Genomic DNA, 26,412 nt, shown 5'->3' with positions numbered 1-26,412 from the left:
ACAACCTCAGCTGGAGCAACAACACCACCAGCCTGATCAAGAAAGCTCATCAGAGACTCTACTTCCTCAGACGGCTGAGGCGAGCTGGTCTGGGAAGCTCAGTCCTCACCTCCTTCTACAGGTGTGCAGTGGAGAGCATCCTGTGCTCCAGCATCAATGTGTGGCATGGAGGCTGCACAGCTGCAGAAAGAAAAGCTTTGCAGAGAGTGGTGAAGGCTGCACAGAAATCTGTTGGAATCAGCCCCCCCACCATCACAGACATCTACACCTCCAGATGCAGGAAGAGGGCCACTTGCATCATGAAGGACCACACTCACCCAGCACACACTTTTTGCCCCACTCCCCTCAGGAAAGAGGTGGAGAAGCATTAAGTGTAGAACCACTAGACTGAGGAACAGCTTCTACCCGGAGGCTGTTAGACTCATGAATCTCTAACTAGAATAATCACTGTGAAAAACCATATCATGTTGCTGCTGATCTGTTTCATGTTGCTGCTGATCTGTTTCAATGTTGCTGCTGATCTGTTTCATGTTGCTGCTGATCTGTTTCATGTTGCTGCTGATCTGTTTCATGTTGCTGCTGATCTGTTTCATGCTGCTATGTTCATGCATGCTCATCTGCTCGCACAAACTCATGTTCGTGCTGATGTTCGACATAATGTTTTATGTTATGAGTGCTTGGTGTATTTTTAGTTGATGTTTTTCTTAGTTCATATCTTAGATGTTGTTACTGTTTTTCTTATACATTTTATTGTTGGATGTAACTGGGACCCTGTGTACATAATTTCGCTCCACCACATGAGGTGCAAATGACAATAAAGAAACTCTGACTCGGACTGAATTTTGTTTGGAACTTTGTATTGTGAACTGTTATAAATAAAGGTTTTTTTTTTTTTAATAAAAAAAAAAAAAAGTGTTCAGCCAGAAATGAAGCTAACCGAAATTTGATGACAGGAATATTTTTCAAACAAGCATACTCACAATTTCAGTAGCTTTGGTTCATTATCAACAGATATGCATCAAAACTGGAGTTTTGTTTAAGTTGTCAGAAATTTAAAGATGAAAAATGGGGAGAATGTAGGAAGTAGGAGGAAAATAAGGTTGGCCTCCTTCGTACAATGTTTTTGTGAAGACACTCCCAAATCTCCCGTTTTTTTGTTTTGAAGGTTTCCCAAAGGAAAAGAATTGAGGAAGAGGTGGGAAGTATCTTTGAGGAGGGAGGAATTCACTGCAAGTGATTCAACTGTGCTGTGCAGTGAGCATTTCAAACAGGAGGACTTCGATAAAACTGGTCAGATTGTCCGACTGAGAGAGGGTGTGGTACCATCAATTTTCAGCTTCCCGGCTCACCTTCAAAGTGTAGGTGCATCATTATAAGTCCATTGGCGTTCATAAATTTACATATTTTATTGCCAATCACAAGGTGATCTATGTGTTCCTCCGTGTGTTTATATGTACATGTACACAGACTGTAAAGTTCATATTCATTATGCTTTATCATTTCAGCTTGAAAACTGCAGGACAACAGAAACCTCAATAAAAACTGAAGCTGGTCTGTCTGTGGCCTCTCGGGATGCCCCAGAAACGTGCAGGTCACACCCACAACCTCAGCCCATTGATGTGAGTATTTAAATTTTAAGCATCATGTTATGATGGTAGGGATGTGATGTTACGCTAAAATCACATTTCGGCTCGGTTCGGTTAATTTTCGATACAAAAAAGGCCAAAATGAAGACTAGCAAAATGTTTATTTTGAAAATATGCCGAGTAAACAAGTTCAGTCATTACAGACTTCTTAGCTTGAGGTGATCTGGTGGATGAAGAAGACTCAGCTGCTATCATCCTCAGACTGCAAACAACACAGAGATAAAAAAAAAAACTGAGTTAAGATTATAATTTTAAATTTAAAAAGTTAATTAGATTGCAATAATACAATGGCAATACCTCTTCTTGCACGGTCATCATATGAGGTGGCTGAATATCTTCTTTTGCTCATCTTCGATGTGGCAGAGCTTTAAATCTGGGGTCGGGCTTGTTGACGATCTGTTTTAGCTTTTTCATTAATTGCTGCTACAACTTGTTGGCTGAAGTGTTGACATGATGGATGTCGTAGGCAGCGGGGCTCAAGTCTTTAATCATATGTGTAAAACCGGCGCCTCAACAACATTCAGACGTAGATCCAGAGCTTTAAAAACTCATACAGCTTATGTGTTATTGCTTTGGACCGATCTGAATTACCTGATAAAGGTTGTTTTGCTGCTGTTATCGGTCTTTGCAACAAGCTACGTTCACATTCGGATGATGTCGTTTCAAGAGCGTTAAAAAATTAGACGTGTTGCCTGCTGCAGATCCAATCTCCGTGAATTGTTGGTTACGTACTGTAACCCCAGATTCTATGAGTATAGACGCAGCCCGTTAAGGCTATCGCTAGTGGCTTTATCTCTTCGCGTGCAGCGCAGCACTGAAAACTTTAGTCCGTGCCAACCAGCTTTTTTTCTTCAGCCATTTAGGAACCAGTGAGGCCCAGAGCTTAAAGGGCTGCGGCTATACTCATAGAATCTGGGGTTACACTACGTAACCAACGTTCTATTTCATATAGGCTTCGTCCTTTCAGGCTATCGCTAGTGGGTTAAAGGTGTAGCAGGATTTAGTCTATGCCTCACTGGGTCCATCTAGACACAAACATGAAGCACCTGCCCGCACAAAAAAACATTTCATCACTCATCCTTCTGTGTGCGTAATTATGTGCTTCATGCACAGCAGCGCACCGGAGTAAAAAATGATTTCTTGTGAGAGAAAGGCTGAGATAACAGACCTGATGCTGTGAATAGGATCAACTGAGGTTACAAGTTGTAACTGTAATGATGGGCAGAGCAGGCCAACAGCTCTTCAGGATGAACAGATCAATAACAATAACATCAGCAGTCATGAACTGTGACTGATAATAAATATCTCACACTACGACTGCATGCAGGTAGGTGTAAGCCCAAAATGAGGCTCCATGAAACAAATAATAATCATTCTGTCAGAACCCTGAGAACAGAATGGGTCATGGAGAAAGTGAAAACATCACGTAGATAAAAACGAATAAATGAACATGGAGATGACCAGGCAGCTGCCATACAAATATCCTCCACCGTCATCCCTCCATGCAGAGCCGAGGAGAATGAAATCCCTCTGGTGGAATGTGCTCTGAGATTCTCCGGAGGATCCAGCCCAGATGAACTGTAAGCTTCAGAAATAGCCTCACACAACCAGTGTGAGAGGCGCTGGGTGGATAAAGGACGTCCTGCAGAGCTGTCCCTGTAATGCACGAACAGACGCTGAGAGCGGCGCAGTGCGGCTGTGCGCGCCACGTAACACGAGAGCGCACACACGGATTAGAGGAGGTGAGATGTTGCTGCTTCCTCAGAATTATGAGGAGGAGGATAAAACCCATTCAAGGTTATCACTCTCAATCTGAATGAGCTTGTGATGCTTTTAGGAGTAAAAGCAGGATTAGGACGCAACACAGCTGAACTGCCATCAGTTTGAATTCTGAGACATGAGGGAGCAACAGAGAGAGCATATAAATCACTCACTCTCTTTGCAGATGTCAGAGCTAACAGCAGGGCTGTTTTAATGACAGAAATTTAAGTGAAACCTGATCTAAAGGCTCAAAAGGAGCTTTAACCAGTGCATGCAGAACCATCGCTAGATCCCACTGTGGGGCTAGTGGACATGACACAGGTCTGTGTCTCCGTACACCTTTCAGAAAACTCTTCATCGGTGGGTGGTTAAAGACTGTTCTGTCACCAAAACCCTTATGACAGGAAGAAATAGCTGCAGAAAAAGTCTTAATTGTGCTGAACGCTAATTTTCTGTCCATCAGCTGTTGCAGAAATGACAGCACGCTGCCTAACGGACATGAGATGGCCTCCACGCCTTTCTCTGCGCACCAGCACTGAAAAGCTGTCCACTTTGATGTGTATAGTGCTGTGGTGGAAGCGGCTCGTGCGCCCTGGAGCGTACGCACCACATCCTGTGGGAGGCCCAGCCTTTCTAAGCGGATCCGTTCAGCAACCAGACCCAGAGGTGCTGACCTATTTCTGGGTAGCTCAGGAGGAGCGCGTCTTCCCTCGACGGCAGTTTCCACGGCCGGCCCGAGACCAGCAGGTTCAGGAACCATGGTGCGCTTTTGCGCTCAGGAGCTACGAGAATGACCGACAGCTCTTCCTCCTGAACTCGGTCCAGGGTGATCAGCGTAACTGGAGGGAACGCATAAAGGAGCATTTTTGTCCACCGGCTGTGAGCGAAGGCGTCCACCCCTAACGGTGGATCGTCCCATGGGCTCGGTGAGAACCATAGCTGACACTAGGCATTCTCCTGTGTGGCGAACAGATCCACTACTGCTCGGCCGAACCTTCTCCAGATCCGAGAGATCAGCTCGGGATGGAGGCTCCAGTCCCCGTGGCGAGGATCACCCCTCGACATGATGTCCGCTCCTCTGTTCAGGACGCTGGAAATGTACACTGCTCTGATGGAGAGCAGGTTTTTGTGTGTCCAGCACAGCAGCTGTGTTGCAATGTGTAACAGTTGCGCTGACCGCCTCCCTGATGGTTTATGTAGGCTGCTGCCACTCTGTTGTCTGTGTGTATCAGAACATGTTGATCCCGCAGCAGACGGGAAAAATGCTGAATCACTTTCCAGAATGTGAGAAGCTCCAGCACGTTTATGTGAAAAGACGTGGTCTGTCCACTGTGCTCCTACCACCTGGGACAGACACGTTCCTTACCAACCTGATAGGGTCGCGTCCGTGAAAACTGAGACGTGTGATGTTGGCCTGCTGATGGGGACTCCCTCTGACAAGATAAGGGGGTTTCCCCAGTGATTCAGGTCGGCTCTCACGGAGGGGGGGGGACAGAGATCATCAGTCTATTCTGGCGCATAGGATCTATGCGCAGGCGAGCGAACCATCTCTGAAGGCGTCTCGTGAAGCAGGCCCAGCGGAACCACAACGTTAGTCGTTGACATCATCCCCAGGAGCCGCGTGACAGACGGAGCTGTCACTACGCTGTGGGGTTTGACACGGCGGAGCTGAGCTTACAGAGCGTCAGCTCTTGGCTGTGATAAACAGGCTCTCGTTGTGGTTGAGTTTAGCTCCACTCCCAGATAAACAATCATCTGGGACGGGAGAATGGAACTTTTTCCCAGTTTATAGAAACACCCAGGTTTAGCGGGTGTACCGCTAGCGTTTTGGTCTGCGCGGTTGCTTCCTGCATGGATCGAGCTAATAAGAGCAGATCGTTTAGATTAAAAAAGGATTCTCATTCCCGCCATGTGTAATGGCTGCAGAGCCGTCTTCACACATTTTGAGAATGTGCGTGGTAATAACCGAACGGTAGCCTGTTATACTGATACGGAATCCCCTGGAAGGAGAAACGCAGAAACTTTCTATGTTTCGGAATGATGGGAATGTGAAAATATGCGTCCTTCAGATCTATGGAGGTGAACCAGTCGTTCTGGTGAACGTTCTACAGCAGCTGTTTGATTGTCAGCATGTGGAATTGTCTCTCCAATGATCGATTTGTTGAACATGGACAGGTCGAGAATGGGTCTCATCCCTCCCATTTTTTTCGGAACCAGGAAGTAACAGGAGTAAAACCCAGTGTTTTCCTCTCAGTTGGGAACTCTGGAAATTACGTTTTTTTATCAAGAGTTCCTGAACTTCTGACTGGAGAGACGAGCTCTGTTCTGGAGATGACAGAACTGTCTCTATAATCCCTCTGGGGAGGTGAGCTGTGAACTGTCCATCCACCTGTCTATGGAACACACTTGTTGCCATGCTGAGTAACGCTCAGAGAGCGGGCGCGTATTTTTGTTATGTCATGGTTCTCATGGACGTCAGCCAAGCTAGAGCCCCTACCGCCGTCATCTGCTTCGGAGATTCTCATGGGGGGGACTCAAGGGGGCTCAGACAGAAAGGGCTGTCTGTATGCCTCTGTATTGTGCTCAGGCTGCAGGCTCACGTTAGGACTGAGGTGAGCCGGTGCGCACTGAGAGGAGGCGTGGGTGCTTTTTTGAATGAGACGTTGTTTCGGGGTGGGCTGCTGCTGCCGTGGAGAAACACGTTTACTCCCGCTGCGCGGTGAGTGGGCAGAAACAGCAGAAAATAAAATGGGCTCTGGCTGAGAACGAGGGATTTTCCCGGACTCGGTCTGCTGAACAGCATCAGTTTTAGCTGACGTGGCAGACGAGTGCTTTGTGAACTTCCTAAAACGCTGTTTAAAGGTTACAGAGTCATTCTGTGTGGGGAATGTGTGAAGAAAGGCCGCTGTGAGATCAGTTGATCCGACAGTCAGGCTGGAATCAGATGAAAATTTGCTCTCTCTGAGATGTTTTTGTTTTATTTCAAAACGCACATCAAAAACACACACATTCCCCCCAAGGAGTCATTTCTTGAACTGCCTCCTCCGTGGGCCCTGTGGCTGGCTGGTCCAGGGCGGGGCTTGCTGATGGCCTTTGGGGAAGCACTGGGTCACTGGTTGGCGCGCCGGGAAGGACTGTTCTCTGGTGGAGGGGGCCGGTGGAGGAGTGGGGCGTGAAATCGTTGTCGTAACCGTAGAGCACCTCTGCTGTTGTCGCTGGCCACGGCGGTCCCTCCTGCAGCCGGAGGAGCAGGAAGAGGACTGTGACGTCACCAGGTGGCGTACCGTCTCTGAGACCTCCTCGGACCTTTGTGATTTCTCAAGGATGGTCCTGAAGTTGGCCCCGAACAGCGCACCTGGGGTGATGGGGCCCTCCAGCAGGTCCCTCTGCAGCCTCTCGGGCATGGATGATGAGAGGCGGAGCCAGATAGTCCTTTGAATCCTGGTCACCCAGGCGGTGATGCGGGACAGGCAGACCACAGAGGTGGCACACAGATTGACGATGACGTTGTCAGCTTTACAGAGGGAACTCTTTGTCTCCTCCGGCAGGTCTGCTCCCTTCAGCCTCTTCAAAATGCTGAACGCCAGCAGGGCGATGTTGTTGTTTGCCACGTCCGCCTGGAATGAACACTGTTGAGCTCGGTTGGAGAGCTTTGTAATCATCGGGTCATGCTTCCCTGGAGGGACAGGTTTCTGGTCCATCCTGGAAGCATAAGCATTTTGGAAGCCCCGAACACCTCCGCAAGGCTTGGCTCCAGATGGGGAACCGAGGGAAAACTCAGCTCGGTAAAACCTTCCACTCTGGTGATGGGGGCGAAGGTGGGGACGGGTGCCTTCAGCTTGCCGGGCCCAGCTGCAACCTCGTTCCAGTAGGACGTCACAGCTGGAAAGCGAGGCCAGATGGGGTCAGGGTGATGAGCCGGGGCAGAGCCAAACCTTCCCGCCAGATCATCGGGGCGTAGGGAGGAGAGGGACGGAAAGTCCCTTTGTGTCAGCAGCCTCCTGGATTATGCCGGGCAGTTCCAAGAGGAGGGTGCCGACAGTTGGGAGCAAAGTGGTCGCCGACATAGGAAGATCCGAAGTAGCTGAGCATCCGCTCAGTCCTTCTTCCATCACTACGCTCTCCAGGAGGGATGAGGCAGCGGGGCTGCTGCCAGCATCGCCTTTTTCGTAGGAATCGTCCGATTCACTGCACGGCTCAAAAGGCAATGGCGTCGTCCAGCCACGGAAAAACACTCCTTGGCATTAGCCTTAAACAAGGCTGCTTGTCTCCTCGGGAGGGAGGAGCTCACAGGGTCGGCATGGCGGTGACCCAGGCATCCTTCGCAGATGTGGTGCTGGTCAAAGCTCATGATGTAGTCGGGCTGGCAGGACGGGCACAGACGGATGGTGCTGGTGCTAAACACCTTGAGTTATTCCAATCTGGCTTCAAATCTCTCCATAGCACTGAAACTGCTCTACTGAAGGTTTTTAATGACATTTTCATATCCACAGACGCAGGTGATTCTGTGCTGCTTGTCCTATTGGACCTTACATCTGCTTTTGACACCATCGACCACAATATCCTCATTTCTAGACTGGAGCAGTGGGTGGGCATCACAGGGTCAGCCCTTAAATGGTTTGGGTCCTACCTCTCTGACAGAACCTTCTGTGTCAATATCAAAGATTTCAGTTCGGCATCGACCGCACTCCAGTGGGGGGTACCGCAGGGGTCCATCCTCGGTCCCCTTCTCTTTTCTTTATACCTGCTGCCACTAGGTGCTATCTTCCGCAAACACGACATACCCTTTCATTTCTATGCCGATGATTGCCAAATTTACTTCCCCCTGAGGCACAGAGGCACACGCTCTATTCAGCCTCTTCTTGACTGCCTGGCTGACATCCGGGACTGGATGGCTTTAAACTTCTTAAGCTTCAATGAGAAGAAGTCTGAAGTCATGCTGTTCCATCCCAGTGGCTCACTCATGAACTATGACATTGACCTATTCTCTCTAGCCCCGCTAGAGAAACAAAAGGTGACTAATCTGGGGGTGATAATGGACCCATCCTTAAAACTCAACAGTCACGTAAACATGATGGTCAAATCCTGTTTTTTTTCAGCTGAGACGGCTGTCTAAGCTGAAGCCTATACTCAACAAAAAGAACCTCGAGACAGTGATCCACGCCTTCATAACATCTAGGCTTGATTACTGCAATTCACTTCTGTTTGGAATCAGTCAGTCCTCCATTGCTCGTCTACAACTGGTCCAAAATGCTGCAGCCCGATTTTTAACTGGTACAGGCTATAGAGAGCACATCACGCCAGTTTTGGCCTCTCTGCACTGGCTACCCATTCACCTTCGGATCCATTTCAAAATTCTCATGTATGTTTTTAAATCACTGAACAGTTCCGCCCCATCCTATCTCACTGATCTTCTGCAGCCATATGTCCCACCGCGCTCTCTGAGGTCAGCAGACCAGATGCTTCTCTCAGTCCCAGAAACCCGTCGTAAGCTCAGAGGTGACAGGGCTTTCTCTGTTGCAGGTCCACGACTGTGGAATGAGTTGCCACTGAGTGTTCGGCAGGCTCCCACACTCTCAGTCTTTAAGTCTCGCTTGAAGACCCACTTCTATTCGCTTGCCTTTAACACGGTGTGATTTGTTTTGGTCCAGTCTGTTCTCTACTCTGTTGGCCATTTTAGTTAGCTCCTGCTGCTATTTGTATCTGTATTTCTATTTTATGTTTTCCTGTCTGCTGTGCATGTTTGTGTTCTTTTGTACAGCACTTTGGTTGGCCTTGTTGCTGTTCTATGTCATATAAGCTTCGCCCTTTAAGGCCTTCGCTTTAGTGGGTTTATCCCGTTATGCAGAGCATAAGCACTGAAAAAAATTAGTCCACGCCCACCTGCTGTGTGGGCCCCACCCGGTCCGTATAAATTACGTTAAGAGCGGGAAATCGGCTCCCATTTTTTCTTCAGCGAGCTAATATAGCACTGTCAGAAGAATAAAGAAGATAAATTGTGTAAATGACCAACCTTGCGAAAGATGCTTGGCCCGGCAGTCGACCTCCGGTCGTCCGGTGAGTTCTCCTCCCCGAGGAGAAGATGACAGCAGTCTTATTCCAAGGTAAGCGTCGTGGAACATTTCCCAGTGACAGGTCACTACACGCTGGACAACGCCATCTTGTGTTTTTCCTCTTATCGCCGACCCTCGGGGCGAACCGGATGGTTCCTCCGGGGCAAGGCGTGCTCAGCTGCAGCCCCGCTGCTCTTTCCCTCCTGGGGAGCGTAGTGTAGGTGGGGGGGGGCTGAGTGAATGCTCACCCCATCCCACCCCGTTTCGCATCGGCGATCACACCGCTCCCGGCCGACGGCGCCCTCAGGGGTTGCCCGGCGGAACCCAGGAGGAGGCTGACATGAAGGGACCCCTTTTTTCTACGTCCCTCGCCTTTTCCCGCCAGTTCGGATGATCGGCGGAAAGGTTATTTTTCACTGGGCTCCACTCTGGCTCACCGTCTTGATCCATACGGCCTCGCGTTCCAACAGGACGTTCCACGGGCGAGGCCGCAGACGGTTCTTTCCTGGTAGATTAGAGGAGTCGGTCCCCAGTCCGCTCCCATCACCAGAGTTGAGGGACTCACCGAGCGGGGCTATTCCTCGGTACCCCCCCCCTGGAGCCAAGCCTCGCGGAAGCTTCCGGAGCGAAGCTGCCCAGGTCGGAGCAGCGTCCCGTCCCTCCGGAGGAACCAGACGGCGACCACGCTCTCCAATCGAGCCCACCGACGTGTTTTCAGGCAGCCGCAGTTAGCAACAACTTGCGCTGCTAGCATTAGCATGTCCAAGGGATTGAAGGCCGCAGACCTGCCTTGGAGACGAAGATCTCCCTCTGTAAAGCAGCTGACGCCAGCTCAAACATGTGTGCCTCTCCCACGTTTTGCATTGTCGGGGACTGCAGCGCGGAGGACGATGACCCAACGATCCACCTGGCTTCGTTACTCCCCTCGCTGCCGGAGAATCTGCACAAGACCTGATGAAGCCCATCGCGGACGCGCTGTTCAGAGCAGCTTCAAACCATGCTGGCGAAGTGAAACAGTCGGAGGAGGTGCCAAAAGCTGTTCGCCACCTCATCAAGCCGCGCGGCCCACCCCGTCCCCGCTGGAGGGACCGTCGTGAGCAAGTTTTCGACTTTTCCACGGCCGCGGCTCTCGCTGAGTTCCACCACCAGCCCCGCCCGTCAGAATCCAGCCCTCTGCACTCCGGCAGCCTGCAGCTCAGCGTTTCCCCAGAGTTCGCCTGCAAGACAGCGCTCTGGGCAAACAATCGCAGAGCTCATGAGAGAGAAAGCTCTCAAATGACGGTCTCCGGAGGGTGTGTGTAAAAGTGACACGAAAGTTGAAATAAATCATCATTAATGATCAAAGTGTCTGTTTTTTAGCCAGTCTGTAAGCCCGGATCAGCTCACAGCGGCCGCACACATAAGAGCGCACTCGTGGGATGAAACAGCCCCACACACGAGCCGGTGTCCTTAAATAAAGGTTTTTAACTCACCGTCGCTCTAAGACATGACGAGTCGATCACAGAACAGCCTCCACATGAGCCGGTGTCCTTAAATAAAGGGTTTTAACTCACCGTCGCTCTAGACATGATGAGTCGATAACAGAACAGCCTCCACATGAGCCGGTGTCCTTAAATAAAGGTTTTTTAAACTCACCGTCGCTCTAGACATGACGGGTCGATCACGGCACAACGGTAAGCGAAAATAACTACCAACTAGAACTGCATGATCCTCACTCAAGCGGTGTCAACTCGCATTTGTGGGATGGAACAGCCTCGACATGAGCCGGTGTCCTTAAATAAGGTTTTTAATTCACCGCCGCTCTTGACATGACGAGTCGAACACTAAGATGACAGCCTCCATTCAACGGTGCTGCGTTGATGCTGGCGCACACAGCTGCCGGCGCTAACCAGCTCACATCGGTATAAATGTGGTCCGCAGGCTGGTCCGGGTGGGGGTCCTTCTCTCTCAGCTTTCGGCAGCTCACCGCAGCTTAAACGTGAAGCAGCCGAAGAATCCGGTAATGAGTCCCACCTCCCTCTAGCGCGCGCCCCTCCAGCGAGAGCGGCGCGCGTCCCTCCAGAGAACAACGTGTGCTCCCGCGGGGCTAAGCAGCCTTCACTCCAACAGCACGGTGTAAATGAAGTCACGCCCTCCGCCTTTCAACGTTCGCACAGCGACGTCAAACGCGCAGCTCACCGCGTCATCAGCTGTCACACGCTTCGCCTTCAGCTCAAGTCTCGCCCGGGGTCACACAGAAAACATTCCCGCGACGCATGACGGCGGTTGAGGGACGGACTGCTGACAGCCGTACAAAACATGACGCATCATTAACGCACGTTCATCCACGAACGTTACGTAGAGTGGCTAAACATGCTCGCCGTTTTTCAGATGGATGGACAGGGTTTATGCAAATGGTACAAGTTACAGTTTGCAACCCGAACCCCTTCATTCAGAGGAGTTATATAAACGGTCCCGTCATCATCATCAGACTGATTCTCTTCCCTAAATGCAGAAATCCAAGCGTTTTCTGATAAAAGTAATCTACAGAGTTCCCCAAGGGAGAGAAAACACGAGGGTTTTTACTCACGGATCGGAGGGGTGAGACCGTTTTTGGATCTGTTGTTTAACATCCAGAGAACGCATACCGATCATCCTAAAACACAGAGACGAGAGTTTTTTGTTTTACCTGGATGATCTGCGGATCCTGTCACTTCAGACAGGAGGCGCTGATGCAGGATCAGGTGTTGACATCACACCTGTTAATCTGGGCTTCGCCATAAGTGGAAGGAAGCTCGATTTTCCCGGCCCAGACATTTGTTTTCTGGAGTGGAATTAAATTCAACCACCATGAAAACTCATTTATCACATGAGACGCCTCTAGAGGTGTTTTTGCACGTCTGCATGTGGATCCAGTAAAACAAACGACGGATGATCATTGTCTTTTCCCTCTGTGGAAGCAGACCTCCGACTCTGGGGAAACACCTTGTTTTTCTATCAGAGGGAGTCCCCCTCAGCAGACCCACGTCATGGGTCAGTCTTCACGGACACGTTGCTGTCAGGCTGGGGGGGGGACATACCTATCTCAAGCAGTAGGGGCGCTGTGGCCCCACTACACATCAGCACACATCAATGTTTTGGAGTGTCGCACAGCACTGAATGTGATTCAACACCTTGCTCCTGTGCTACAGAATCAACACGTGTTGATTCACACAGACATCATGATGACTGCTGCGTACATAACCATCAGGGTGTGCGTTCAGCCAGATGTTACACATTGTGCGAAAGCTACTGAGTTGGGTTCATCAAAGCCTGCTTTTATTAGAGCGGTTTACATATCCGGTGTTCTGATGTGACGTCCAAGGGCGGCCCACGTTACGTGGACCGGATCCTCCATCCGGATCTGATGTTTTCAGACGCAGCAGAAGTTGGCAAAGCAGCTGTGGACCTGTTTGCGATGCGAGAAGAACGCTCAATGTCAACTACGGTTTTCCCTGAGCTCGCGAGACGATCCATCGCTGGGGGGGGACGCATTTGCTCACAGTCGGTGGCCCAAAACGCTTTTTACGCGTTTCTTTCCCCCCCACCTCCTCTGTTTTTTTACGGTCCATGAACCGAGTTCAAGAGGAGGGATTGACAGCTCGCCGTAGAACTGTCATGGAGGAAGGATGCTCTCCTTCAGGCAGGAGGAGCGACCAAGAGTTACCCAGAAATAGGTCAACACCGGTGGGTCTGACCGCTGAGCGGTTCCACTTAGAGGATGGGTCTCCCTCAGGAGATAGTGTGCACAATTCAAGATTCACGTGCTGCATCTACCACAGTTCTGTACACATCAAAGGGACGGCTTTTCAGCGCTGGTGCACAGAGAAGGTTTAGAGACCACCTCATGCCTTTTAAGCGGCGTGTTGTTTTTTCTACAACAGCTGATGGATAGGGAGTTGGTTTTCAGTACGCTTTAACGTACGATTGCAGCCATCTCTTCCTGCCACAAAGGGTTTGGAGACAGAACAGCTTTTATCACCCGCTGATGAAGCGGTTTCTAAAAGGTGTACAGAGATGTAGGCCTGTTCTCACGCCCACTTGTTTCCACAGTGGGTTTAACGCTGGTCCTGCGAGCCCTGATCAAAGCTTCAATTGAGCCTCTGGATCAGGTTTCATTTAAATTCTTGTCTCTTTTAACAGCCCTGTTGCTGGTTTTAACACCCGCTAAGAGGATAAGTAATTATCTGCCCTCTCTGTTGCTTCGTCATGCCTTAGAATTAGGCTAACGGGCAGCTCAGCTGATTTAAGACCAACCCAGCTTTTATGCCTAAAACATTACGAGCTCTTTTAAATCAAGAGTGATGTCGTTGGAGGGGTTTTTTCCCTCCCACAGATCAGAAGGGGAAGCATCTGTTCATCTTCTCTGCCCGGTGCAGGCGTTGACGTGTTACGTAACGCGCACAGCTGCAATGCGTTCAAATTCAACAATTGTTTGTGCATTATAGAGATGCTTCTGCAGGTCGCCGTTATCCATCCAGCGCTTGTCACACTGGCTGTGTGAGGCCTTTTCTGAAGCCTACAGAGCATCAGTTTTAGGGCCTCCTGTCAACCTCTAAGCACACTCCACCAGGGGTATTGCATCTTCGATTGTTCTGCATAATGGTATGTCAATGCAGGACATTTGCACTGCGGCGGCATGGTCAACACCCTGCTCATTTATTCGCTTTTACCTACGTGATGTAACGGTTCGTTCCATGACACATTCTGTCCTTAGTGCTCTAACAGAATGAATATTGTTGTTCTCATGGAACTCTGTTTAAGCTCACTTCTGTCTGCACGCATTACAGTGTGAGATGTTGTTATCAGTCACAGTCGTGTCTGTGTTCTGGTTCTATTATCACTAATCAGTTCATGATTATTGTTACCAATCAGTTCATTTGATTATTTATCAATTCATGGACATTAATCTGTTTATACTGTTCAGCCATGATCCAGTTGGTTCATGCCCCCCCCCCCCCCTCTTTTCAACTTCTTCTTCCCGTTGAAAGTGTAGTGGACTAAGCCTACGTCGAAACCCAGTCTAAGGTCAAAACTCTTGACCTTTAGAACCTTGTGGGACAGAAGCTGTCATTTCCTGTTCATCTACAAAAGTTTTCCGGGGTATTCATGCTTTGTCAGAACGCATAGCTACACAACATGCGTCTGTGCATGGCACATAATTACGCGATGCGTAGTTATGCACATGGGGAGCTGAGTGACAAGACGTTTTTTGGGCAAGCTTCCGCTTCTTACTGTGTTCGAATGGACCCAGTGAGGCGAGGACCACATCGGCTTCGCCCTTTACCCACTAAAGCGAAGGCCTTAAAGGGCGAAGCTTATATGACGTAGAACGTTGGTTACGTACTGTAACCCCAGATTCTATGAATATAAGCGTAGCCCTTTAAGCGTCGGGCCTCACTGGCTCCTAAATGGCTGAAGAAAAAGCTATTTTGGGAGCCGATTTCCCGCTCTTAACGTAATTTATACGGACCGGGTGGGGCCCACACAGCAGGTGGGCGTGGACTAATTTTTTTCAGTGCTTATGCTCTGCATAACGGGATAAACCCACTAAAGCGAAGGCCTTAAAGGGCTACGCTTATATTCATAGAATCTGGGGTTACAGTACGTAACCAACGTTTTAAGTGCTATATAAATAAATTGGTATGGTATGGTATGGTATCTTCTTCTTCACTCTTTTGACAGTGCTTGCTAGCTGAAGAAAAAATGGGAGCCGATTGTCCAGTCTCACCTTAATTTATATGGACCGGGGGTGGGGCCCACACAGCTGGTGGGCGCGGACTAAAGTTTTCAGTGCTGCGCGAGGGGATAAACCCACTTGCAATAGCCTTAAAGGGCGAAGTCTAAACAAAATAGAACAACGTTGACACACAGCTTTGGATTTGTCCACTTGTCTTTTAACAAGAAAGCCATAATGTTCCCAAACAGGAGACCGCAACGAGATGGCTTGTTCGTAGGCTGCTAATGCTGCGCGTGCTGCAAGATAATAGTTCCATGCTGAAACACGCTTAGGAACTTTAGTTCCGTGGCGCATAATCTCTCATTAATAAAATTTAATGAGTGAAAAAATAACAGAAACGGTACACACGTGGACCGAACATGCTGTACCGAAACGTTTCAGTACACCCACATGTACCGTTACACCCCTACATGATGGTCATGGCCATGTTAAAATCTCACTTGTTTCCTGCACACTCACAAATAAAGCCATCCACACAACTGATGACGCACACAGTGCTGCTGCTGTATGACAGAATGTGGGCTGTAGTGGTGTCAGAGTGACGTGAAGTCCATTCCTCTCACTATAGGATCATGACTATGCCTTGCCAGCCTCTCTTACGGGTCTCACGGCTAAACTTAAGGAAGCCTTGGCAAGAGTGGAACATCTGGAGCGGGAGAAGACAAACACCATGGCCAGAGAAGAGAGGGCAAAGACCACAGTTAAGTCTCTTTTGGGGGATTTGAGTGAAAAACAACTCATTACTGAGGAGCTCAAAGAAAAGCTAAGATTATACTCTGGTAAGACGAAATCAGCACTTTAATATTCATATACATCTTATTCTTACACACATTTTTTAATCTACTCTGCCATTATCCGAAGGAGAGGGTGTTAATTTTTTGCTCTTAAAATTTCAGATGTCCAGCTCATAGAGTTCATGGAGAAGCAGGGCCATGGGTACACAAAGGAGCACAGAGAGTTTGCCTTCACACTCCATCTGCACGGTCCAAAGGCGTACAAATACCTCAGGGAGACTCGAAAATTTCCCCTCCCACATCCACATACATTACAAAAGTAGCCTTAATGTTTTATTTATTTATTTTCTTGTAAATTACTGTTGCAGATGTGTTAAATAGCTACTTCTCCCCCTATTTTTTACAGGTGGCAGTGTTCAGTGGATGCTGGTGATTCCTGAACTGCTCCAAGTTCAGCGGTATGTCCTCACATACAGGTTCAGCCAAGATGACTTGGAGCTCCTGTTTAATTCAATCAGAGCGTCAGGTAGTGTTGATGTTCTTTCAGTTGCAATAAATTCATAAAATGTACTTGTATGTAATGTCCTGTGAGTAATACATGTACTGTATTGTGTCCCTGTTGTCCATTCAAGGTGGCTGGAATAACAATCCATCTGCAAGACAGTTCCAGGCCATCTTTCGCCGGCTGATGGTTCGTTGTGGGGTTAATGCAGTCCTTCTCAAATAGTGGGGCACGCCCCCCTGTTGGGGGGGCGGAGCAATGCCAGGGGGGCGCATGTGACCCCAGAGAACATTTTCGGCAGAGAGTAGGTTTTTTGTTTTTCGTTTTTTTTGCACCATTTCCATTTCAGGGTACGTTCGGCAACTGTTTGCTATAATCCGGCAACTGTCAGTCTGACTAATAAAGTTATGAACAAATGTCTGTCTTGTCTTGAGGAGCCATGATTGAACCGTGTCACTTCCCTCTGCTGCTGAGAAATAAATAACTTGACACCTCCTCAGCTGGTGACGCTCTGGACACTTGTCACCCACAGCACGCGTGCGACAACAGTATAAAGTCAAAGCGAGAGCGTTACCTGCCCATCGTCCTCTTCACTTTAACATCTTTTTTTTTTTAAAGTTTTTTAGTTTGTCAAAGCACAACTTTTGTGTCTGTGTTTTTTTAATACAGAAGTAATGTTTAACAAATGTTAGGACTCTGTTCTTTGCTAACAAAATATATATTTTATGTCATTAAAAAATTTGTCTATTTCTCTTGTGAGCGTGTCCCCCCCCCCCCCCCACACACACACACAGCCAGCTCGCTTGCTTCTTGCGCTCTTTGCAGCTTCTCTGCTGTTGCTGCGCTGAAGACCAAGTCCAGGTCCAGCTAAACCTTGAGCAGGAGCTGAGCTGCAGGATCATGTTTCAAGCCGCGCTGTGAAAAGCTGTGCACTGCAAAACGTGCTCAATCGGCACAAAATGTTTTATTCATTTTTATTAGGTCAAAGTGTTAAAATACAACACTCCTGAGTTAAAATGTTGCTGATCAATTTGAATTTATTATTGTTTATTGATCGTATTTAATTTGTTCAGTATCAAATGGTCAAAAATGTTTACAGTTTAAATAAGGATATATTTTTAATTTCAGGCAAATTGATGCACTTTAAGCCTTTTCTGTAACAGACTATAAAACTTAATAATCTTTCTTGCAAGTTGATTTATATTTCTTTCTTTTGGGGGCGGCTGTGGCTGAGTGGTTAGAGCAGTCGTCCTCCAATGCAAGAGTTGGGGGTTCGATTCCACCAGCAGTCACATACTGAAGTGTCCCTGGGCAAAACACTGAACCCCTCATTGCCTCCGATGTGTGTCCATCAGTGTATGGATGTGATAAAGCTCTGATTAGTCTTTGTATAGATCTACTAGAGTGCTGGGTAAATGACGCACAGATTGTGTTGTAAAGAGCTTTGAGTGTGTTGATCCGATAGAAAAGCTCTAGATAAGTGCAGCCCATTCACCATATTTAATGTTGATAAGAACAATGTAATGCAGAGGTGTACTTATAACAATTTCAGAATCAGTTTATTATCGCCATGTCAATGAACGAGGTTCACAAACTAGGAATTTGCTTCGACATAAGGTGCGAATAGTAGTAAAGTAAAATAAAGTAAAAATTGAGTAAAAATGAGAACATTACATAAGACATAAGCCTGTGTACACCCACAAATAAAGTAAAATTAAAACCATAACAACCATATGTACACCCATACAATAGAAAACAATAAAAAAGCTTAGAGAACAGTACAGATGGAGTATTCAGTTATAGTACAGATGTAATGTGACCAAAGCAGAACTTATGAGGTAGCATTATGAGTGTTCAGGAGTCCAACAGCAGAGGGGAAGAAACTGTTCTTATGGCGGGAGGTTCTGGTCCGAATGGACCGAAGCCTCCTGCCTGAGGGGAGTGGTTCGAACAGTCCGTGTGCAGGGTGAGCAGGGTCAGCTGTGATCCGACCTGCTCGCCTCACAGTCCTGGAGACATACAGGTCGTGGAGGGATGGAAGGCTGCAGCCGATCACCTTCTCAGCTGAGCGCACAACGCGCTGCAGTCTGAGTCTGTCCCTGGCAGTGGCCCCGGCGTACCACACCGTGATGGAGGAGCTGAGGATGGACTCGATGATGGCTGTGTAGAACTGCACCATCAGCTTGGCCGGCAGCTTGGCCTTCTTCAGCTGTCGCAGGAAGTACAGTCTCTGCTGGGCCTTCTTGATGAGGGAGCTGATGGTCGGCTCCCACTTGAGGTCCTGGGTGATGGTGGTGCCGAGGAACCGATAAGAATTTGCAGTGGTGATGGGGGTATCCTTACAGGTGAGGGGGGGCAGAGGGGCTGTGGCTTTCCTGAAATCCACAATCATCTCCACTGTCTTCTGGGCATTGAGTTCCAGGTTGTTGCTGCTGCACCAGGTCACCAGCCGGTCCACTTCCCTCCTGTATGCAGACTCATCACCGTCCGAGATGAGCCCGATGAGGGTGGTGTCATCTGCAAACTTAATAAGTTTCACAGAGTCATGGCTGGAGGTGCAGCAGTTGGTGTACAGGAAGAAAAGCAGGGGGGAAAGCACACAGCCCTGTGGAGATCCTGTGCTTATAGTCCGAGTGTCCGAGACAGCTCTCCCCAGCCGCACGCACCGACTCCGGTCTGTCAGGAAGTCTGTGATCCACCTGCAGGTGGAGTCAGGTACATGGAGCAGGGAGAGCTTGTCTTGGAGCAGAGCAGGGAGGATGGTGTTAAATGCGGAGCTGAAGTCCACGAACAGGATCCTGGCGTAGGTTCCTGGGGAGTCCAGGTGCTGCAGGATGAAGTGAAGAGCCAGGTTTATTGCGTCATCTACAGACATGTTGGCCCTGTAGGCAAACTGCAGGGGGTCCAGGAGGGGGTTGGTGATGGACTTGAGGTGAGATGAAACCAAGCGTTCAAAGGTTTTCATGACTACAGACGTGAGAGCTACAGGTCTGTATTCTTTTGGTCCTGTGACACGTGGCTTCTTGGGGACAGGGACGATGACGGAGGACTTGAAACAGGCTGGGACGTGGCATGACTCCAGTGAAGAGTTGAAGATCCCTGTGAAGACCGGAGCCAACTCTCCAGCACAATGTCTCAGCGTGGAGGGTGGCACAAGGTCTGGGCCTGCAGCCTTATGTGTATTCAGTCTTTTAAAAAGCCTCCTTACTTCATCCTCTTGTACAGAGATAGCAGGGGGTTGTCGGGGGCAGTCCCAAGTGGTTAAACCAGTTGAGCTGGGGTTGGTGTGGAGGATGGAGGAATGTGAGTCCATGACTTCAAAGCGTGAATAGAAGTCGTTCAGATCGTTTGCCAGTTTGAGATTGTCTGTAGAATGAGGTGCTCTGGGCTTGTAGTTAGTTATCTCTTTCAGCCCCCTCCAGACTGAATACTGAATACAGACTGAATTTTATAGACAAATGATAGTATTTACAGTCGCGGTGGAGAGTTAGGGTGGAACAAAATGTTTACTTCTTCCCAGGGGGTGGGCGTAACAGAAAATAATTGAGAAGCAGTGTGGCAGCCCAAGATGACACCATGTCCCTGCCTGCTGTGGAGATGTCCTCTGCTGAAGAGCACCCATCTCCATTCGTCAGCATTTCGGCTGTTGTGTGTGACCACAGCTATTGTCCCACTAAATTTGGTGGCCTGGTGGAAAATGATCTACATAGCAGGATTTGTAGTTCGGCAGAGTCTTTGAAAACTGTCGTGCGAGCTTGGTCCAAGATGCTGTACCATCATCATTTGAGGAGAGCTCCCACCTTCTAACTGAAGAACAAGAGCAGCTCAGTGATTCCCTCAAGGCCCAGTGAAGGTGCTGAGAGCTGCAGAGAGGCTGATCCATGGAGCTTCAACACAGCAACCTCCAAACACACATCGTCCATGAAGACACTGGACCAGAGGATGTTTTCCTGCTTGGGGAACACGGAGAAGACACAATTTGGCGTTGATAATCATCATTCCGACTTGTCGTGTGTCTGTGTTTCTGAAGAGAAGGACGCACCACATTGCCAAAGTCACATCTTCACCTGCAGCAAGGCAACACAAGAAAAAGCTCTGCAAAACTGTCCTGTTTCAGCAGTTTTAGCTTATGAATATGGTTGTATCACAATAGATATGTGTGTGGAGAGAGATTTGTGTATATAGTTTGTACATCAGAGTCAGTTTCTTTATTGTCATTCACACCACATGTGGTTCATGTGGTGGAACAAGATAATGTACACAGGGTCCCAGTTACATCCAACAATAAAATGTATAAGAACAACAGTAAGAAGATCTAAGATATGAACTAAGAACAACACCAGATACAAATATGCTAAGCACTAATAAAACATCTACTAAAAATGTTTTGTTGGTGTGTAGCGTACATGTGCACAGGTGCTGGTCATAAAATTAGAACAACATGAAACGGTTGATTTATTTCAGTTATTCCATTTAAAAAGTGAAACTTGTATATTCATTCATTACACACAGACTAATGTATTTCAAATGTTTATTTAGTTTAATCTGTGGAGGTGTGTAACTAAGTACAAGTACAAAGTTGACCTGACTGAGCATTATTGGATTTGGTACCTGGGTGATTGAGCATGAACCACTTTGGCTGTGGCCGCCTGCCTGGGAGGAGTCGACAGACTGGACCGCCCCCAGAAACCATCTCATCATCAGCAAACAGTTTTTTTCCACTATGGAGTATGCCGTTTGTGGGAATCAGTTTTGTTTGGTGGTTTCTCAGATTGAAGAAGTTCTTCGGATGAAGGGCGAAACACCTCAGCTTTAAAAAGAAACCGTCCAGATGACCTGACTGAACACTGTTGGATCAACAGACAGTGGTTTGTCATGTGAGGCAATGTTTAAATCCTATTCAGGATGGTCACAGCAGAGAGAACACACGACTTTTTGTACCCATTTTTCTTCATTATATTATGGAGGCACTAATATGCTTTATTATAGATTATATTGAAATGGAATTATTGTAATACCTTAATGTCATAGTGTTCAGTTCACATTGACCTAAATTAATAAAATAATTATAAAGTTTAATATAGTAAAATGTCATTGCATGTATGTAGTGTATCAGAAAACAAATTAAAGGTGAATATATTTCCAATAAAGGTAGAGGATAACTGATCCGAGACCCGAGGTTGGAGGGGCTAAAGGTGATCCCACCGCTGATGCACTTCTGAGTTGTGAACATAGCTAGTGTCAAATGGTCTGTGTGTAAAGGAGAGCCAGCATATCTGCACAAAGGTGTGAAATGTAATGACAACCCCCCCCCCCCCCCCCGGAAAATGAGAATCTGCGGTAGAAGTGGTCTCCAGCTACAAGTACTTGGGTGTGCACCTGAATGACAACCTCAACTGGAGCAACAACACTGCTAGTCTTATCAAGAAAGCTCATCAGAGACTCCATCAGGCGGCTGAGATTCAGGGGTTCAGTGTCTTGCCCATGGACACTCCGGCATGTGACTGCTGGTGGATTCGAACCCCCAACTCTTGCATTGGAGGATGACTGCTCTAACCACTGTACTATTAGTGCTTAGTGTATTCTTAGTTTAGTGAATGTAGTATTTTCTTAGTGTAACGATTCACAATGGGGACCCGGAAATTCAACCACAACACAGGAGTGAACGAAAAAGTTTTATTAACTACTTGTCAGAAAAGGGGGGGCCCAGAAGGAGGACGTCAGCTGAAACTCTGCAGGGAGAGAGAACTAACTTGTGACTGGGATGATCTTGAGACTTTAAAGAGAGTGAGGAGTTCAAAAATCAGTAACCTGCAGAGTTTAATCACGATTGGTGATGCAGAGGCTGCAATTACGTCAGAGGGAGGGGGGTTGGAGGAATGGAGGTGCTGCTGAGTCACGTGACATGTGAGTGAGACCTGGGAGGTCCGACAAGGCTCCTCTTCAGCTTGAGTGGAGTTTGGTTCCAAAAGATCACAGCTCCAAGAGTCCGGAATCTAAGATCGTGGTCAAGATACAGGCGTGGGTCATTCACAGAGGGACAGAGAGGCAGTACTTATCCGTGGGGTTCAGCGAGAGTCGGTGGTCAGTAGGCAGAGCGAGAGTCAAGGTCCAGATATCCGATGGGCAGAAATCATTCGTTGTGGGCAAGGCAAAGGCAAGGAATCTGCGATCCTGAAGAGTGTCAAAAACCAGAGAGGTCAGGAACAGAACGCTGGACTTCTTCAGGCGCAAGGCAATCAGACAATCTGGCAGGGAGGCAGAGTCTGGGGCGCTCTTTAAAAAGAGGAGCAGACAGGTGCACTGAGTGAAGCTGATGAGGAGAGAAGGCAGGGCAACCAAAAAAAAAAACAAGACAGCATGACTTGACATGAACGTGAACCATTACAATTTGTGGGTGAAAACCTGAGGACAGACTTACTTTGATACCCAGTAGACTGCAGAACTCCCTCCAGGATTGTGACACAAACTGGGGATCTAGATCTGACACAATGTCTACTGGGAGGCCGTGGAGGCGGAACACCTCCCGGGAGAAAATCTCTCCCAGTTCCTTAGATGATGGGAGCTTGACAAGGGGGACTAGGTGAGTCATTTTATAAAAGCGGTCGATGATAGTGAGAATAACAGAAAAGTTCTTAAAGAGGGGCAAACCTGTAATTAAGTCCATGAATATGTGAGACCAAGGACGGTGAGGAATGGAAAGGTCGTAGGAATCCAGCAGGCAGTTGGCGGGAGGACTTGGCTTGACTACAGGCCTGACAGGCTGAAACAAACTCCTTGACGTCAGAAAGCATGATCTTCCACCAGAAACGGTCTCGAACCACCGACAAGGTCTTGGTAATACCTGGGTGACAGAAAAGTTGAGAACTATGGCAAAATTAAAGTACTTCTGTAATTAGATTGGCTGGGACAAAAAGACGATCCTTGGGACAGTCACTGGGCACTGGGTGTTGCCGATGGGCATCCTTGACCCTTCCCTCCAGATCCAGTCGAGTGACTGCCAATCGTACAGACTTGGAAAGGATGTAGTCTGTCTCCTCAGTTCGTCCCTCCTCTAGGGTCTCATGGATTCGGGAGAGGGCATCAGGTTTGATATTCTTGAAGCCGGGTCTGTAAGACAAGGTAAAATTGAAACAGCTAAAGAATAGAGCCCACCTGGCCTGCCTTGGGTTGAGCCTCTTGGCTGATTTCAGGTACTAAAGGTTCTTGTGGTCAGTCCACAAAACAAAGGGTTCCTTAGCCCCCTCCAGCCAATGCCGCCATTTCTCCAGTGCAAGCTTCACCTCCAGGAGCTCTCGGTCTCCAACATCATAATTTCTCTCGGCTGAGGAAAGGCTCCTGGAAAAAGGCACATGGGTGAGTTTTGTTATACATACCTCTTTGGCTGAGAACAGCTCCAATACCAGAACATGAGGTGTCAACCTCAAGAATGAATTGACGAGAGGGGTCAGGCGAGGGTAACGATTTTTTAATGTAATTTCATTGAGTCCTCTGTAATCAATACATGGCCTTAAGGACCCATCCTTCTGTTAAGATATTTTTGGACTGGTCCTATGGTTTGGATTTGCTCAGAGACAGGATTATAATGAAATTATGACCTGGTTCTGACTGGGTTAAACTGGGCCAGCAACTCTAAAAAGAGTCTCCCTGGGATTCATTATCAGTCAAGGAATAGAGTTTAATCTCCTTGTTACATCACGCAGAAAGGCTTTTTGAAGCACTGCCTCATATTTCCTAACACGTCAGAACCACACAACATCCACCTAGATCACACTTAGTCACGCCCCCTCATACACTGACAGGTTGAGCTCCCCTTCTGCGAAGGAGGAGTCCAGGACCCTATAAATGAGCAATGACACGGGACATCAGGGCTCTTACGGGTCTGTGACGCGTTCACAGAACGGAGAGTCCAATGCTGTAAATTGTAACTTTTTCCTGCCTTGATTTTAATACAATTGGTAAAATTGAATTCACGCTTCCTTGATTTATTTGTTAGTATGAGTTGCCACTTCTGAGGGAGATAGAGCCGGAGGAAGTGGTGGGGGCTGGGTGCGGGTCTAGGGTCCGAGAGGAAGCCTAAGGCCCACGGCTAGCAGTAGCTAGCTGCAGTGACTGACGACCTGCAGTCGCCCAACGCAACTCTTCTTACCCACAAAAAAGAAGCCGGCACCTGCCGGAGAAGATGAAAGGCGTATGATACCTGCCCTAAGAGAGTCATTGATGTAGTCCCTCATAGCTTGGTCCTCTGATCCAGACAAAGAGTATAGACGACCCCTAGGGGGAAAAGTGCCAGGGAGAAGGTCAATAGCGCAGTCATAGGGTTTGTGAGGGGGAAGAGAGGTGGCACGATGTTTGCTAAACACCTCCTTGAGGTCGTGATATTCAGGGGGAACCTTCGATAGGTCAGGTAAGGTCTCCTGGTTTGTTGTTGTGGTTGAGTTAGGGTCAGAAACATTTGCCCATAATAGACATGTAGAAAGGCATTCTGGAGACCAACCTAGGACCTGCCCTTTAACCCAATCAATGTGTGGGTTATGCCTCTTTAACCACAAGGCCCCTAAAATAACTGGAATTTCAGGAGCTCTGATGACTTAAAATGAAATAATTTCATAGTGATTGCCTGCAATGACGATCTTTACTGGAACAGTCTCATGGGTGATCTTATGAATAAGATGACCATCAATGGCTAAGACCCCCTGCTTCTTAACAGTCGGTTGAATTTGAATATTGTGTGTCTCAGCAAATTCTAAATCCATAAATTCAGCATCAGCTCCTGAATCAACAAACACTGAGACTGGTCTTTCATCATTTTTATTTAAGAGAGTGGCCTGTACTGACAACATGGAGGATTTGATTCTCTGACTCAGTAGGAACCTCCTGCCTACTGAGTCTGGTCTTTCACTGGACACCGAGACAGCAAATGGCCCATTCCTCCACAATAAAAGCAAAGCCCCTTTCTTTGTCTACGCTCCCTCTCTTGAGCAGATAATTGGGATCTTCCAATCTGCATGGGTTCAGATACCTGGGATGAAACCACCTGAGATGATGGTGATGATGCTGGAGGGAGGCTGGATCTAGACTCAGATGCACCGTATTGAGGTCGGTTGGTGAAGCTCCTCTCTTGCCTCCGTTCTTGAATCCTGAGGTCAATCCTCGTGGTGAGAGATTCTAACTCATCCAGGTCACTGGGGGCATCTCGGGTGAAGAGTTCATCTTTGATCTCGTCACAAAGTTCCTGGTGAAAGGTGTCGCAAAGAGCTTCATCATTCCATCTACAATCAGATGACAAGGTGTGAAAATCCACAATGTACTCTGTCACCCTCCTTTTGCCTTGTTTCAGCCTGAATAAACCTCTAGCTGCTTCTCTCTGGGGCAGGATGGGGGTCAAACACCCTGATGAGCTCTTTGACAAAGTCTCTGACATTCTAGCAAATCAGGGAGTCTCACTGCCACTCTGCTGTTCCCCATAATTTAGCCTTGCCAGAAAGTAAGGAGACAATATAGGCGACCTTGGCCCGATCGGTGGGGAAGGAAGAGGGCTGTAATTCAAAATGAATCTCACATTGGGTGATAAAGGGTCGGCATTGGTTTGGCTCACCTTTAAACATCTCGGGAGGTGTTAGGCATGGTTCATGATTGGGGGAGGCTTGGCAGCGAGGTGAGGCCTCTATGTGCTGGGAGGAGGGGCGGACGTAGCTGTGGAAGACTAGTTAGTATATTCATCATTTCTTGTATATTTATTTCCAATCTGTTTATTGCAGTTTCAACTCCTGAACGCCACTCCTGTGTGGGTGACGGGTCCATTGTGGCCAGATTGTTCTGTAACGATTCACAATGGGGACCCGGAAATTCAAACACAACACAAGCGTGAACGAAAAAGTTTTATTAACTACTTGTCAGAAAAGGGGGGCCCCAGAAGGAGGACGTCAGCTGAAACTCTGCAGGGAGAGAGAACTAA

General features: G+C 48.1%; 1 protein-coding gene across 1 annotated transcript in view; it reads left to right on the top strand.

Moving 5' to 3' along the window:
- LOC119422528 (THAP domain-containing protein 6-like) overlaps positions 1–16,275 on the top strand; it is an 18,488-nt gene extending 2,213 nt beyond the window's left edge. Inside the window, exons 2-5 of the mRNA XM_037689905.1 lie at positions 1,166–1,358; positions 1,506–1,619; positions 15,787–15,997; positions 16,115–16,275. Coding sequence (XP_037545833.1) covers positions 1,166–1,358; positions 1,506–1,619; positions 15,787–15,997; positions 16,115–16,275 — 679 coding nt within the window. The remainder of the gene's footprint in view (positions 1–1,165; positions 1,359–1,505; positions 1,620–15,786; positions 15,998–16,114) is intronic.
- The last annotated feature ends 10,137 nt before the right edge of the window (positions 16,276–26,412 follow it).

The sequence above is a fragment of the Nematolebias whitei genome, chromosome 16 (genome assembly GCF_014905685.2).
Source record: "Nematolebias whitei isolate Nwh7 chromosome 16, NemWhi1, whole genome shotgun sequence".
In the NCBI taxonomy this organism is placed as follows: Eukaryota; Metazoa; Chordata; class Actinopteri; order Cyprinodontiformes; family Rivulidae; genus Nematolebias; species Nematolebias whitei.
This window is presented reverse-complemented; position numbering and strand designations above follow the sequence as displayed.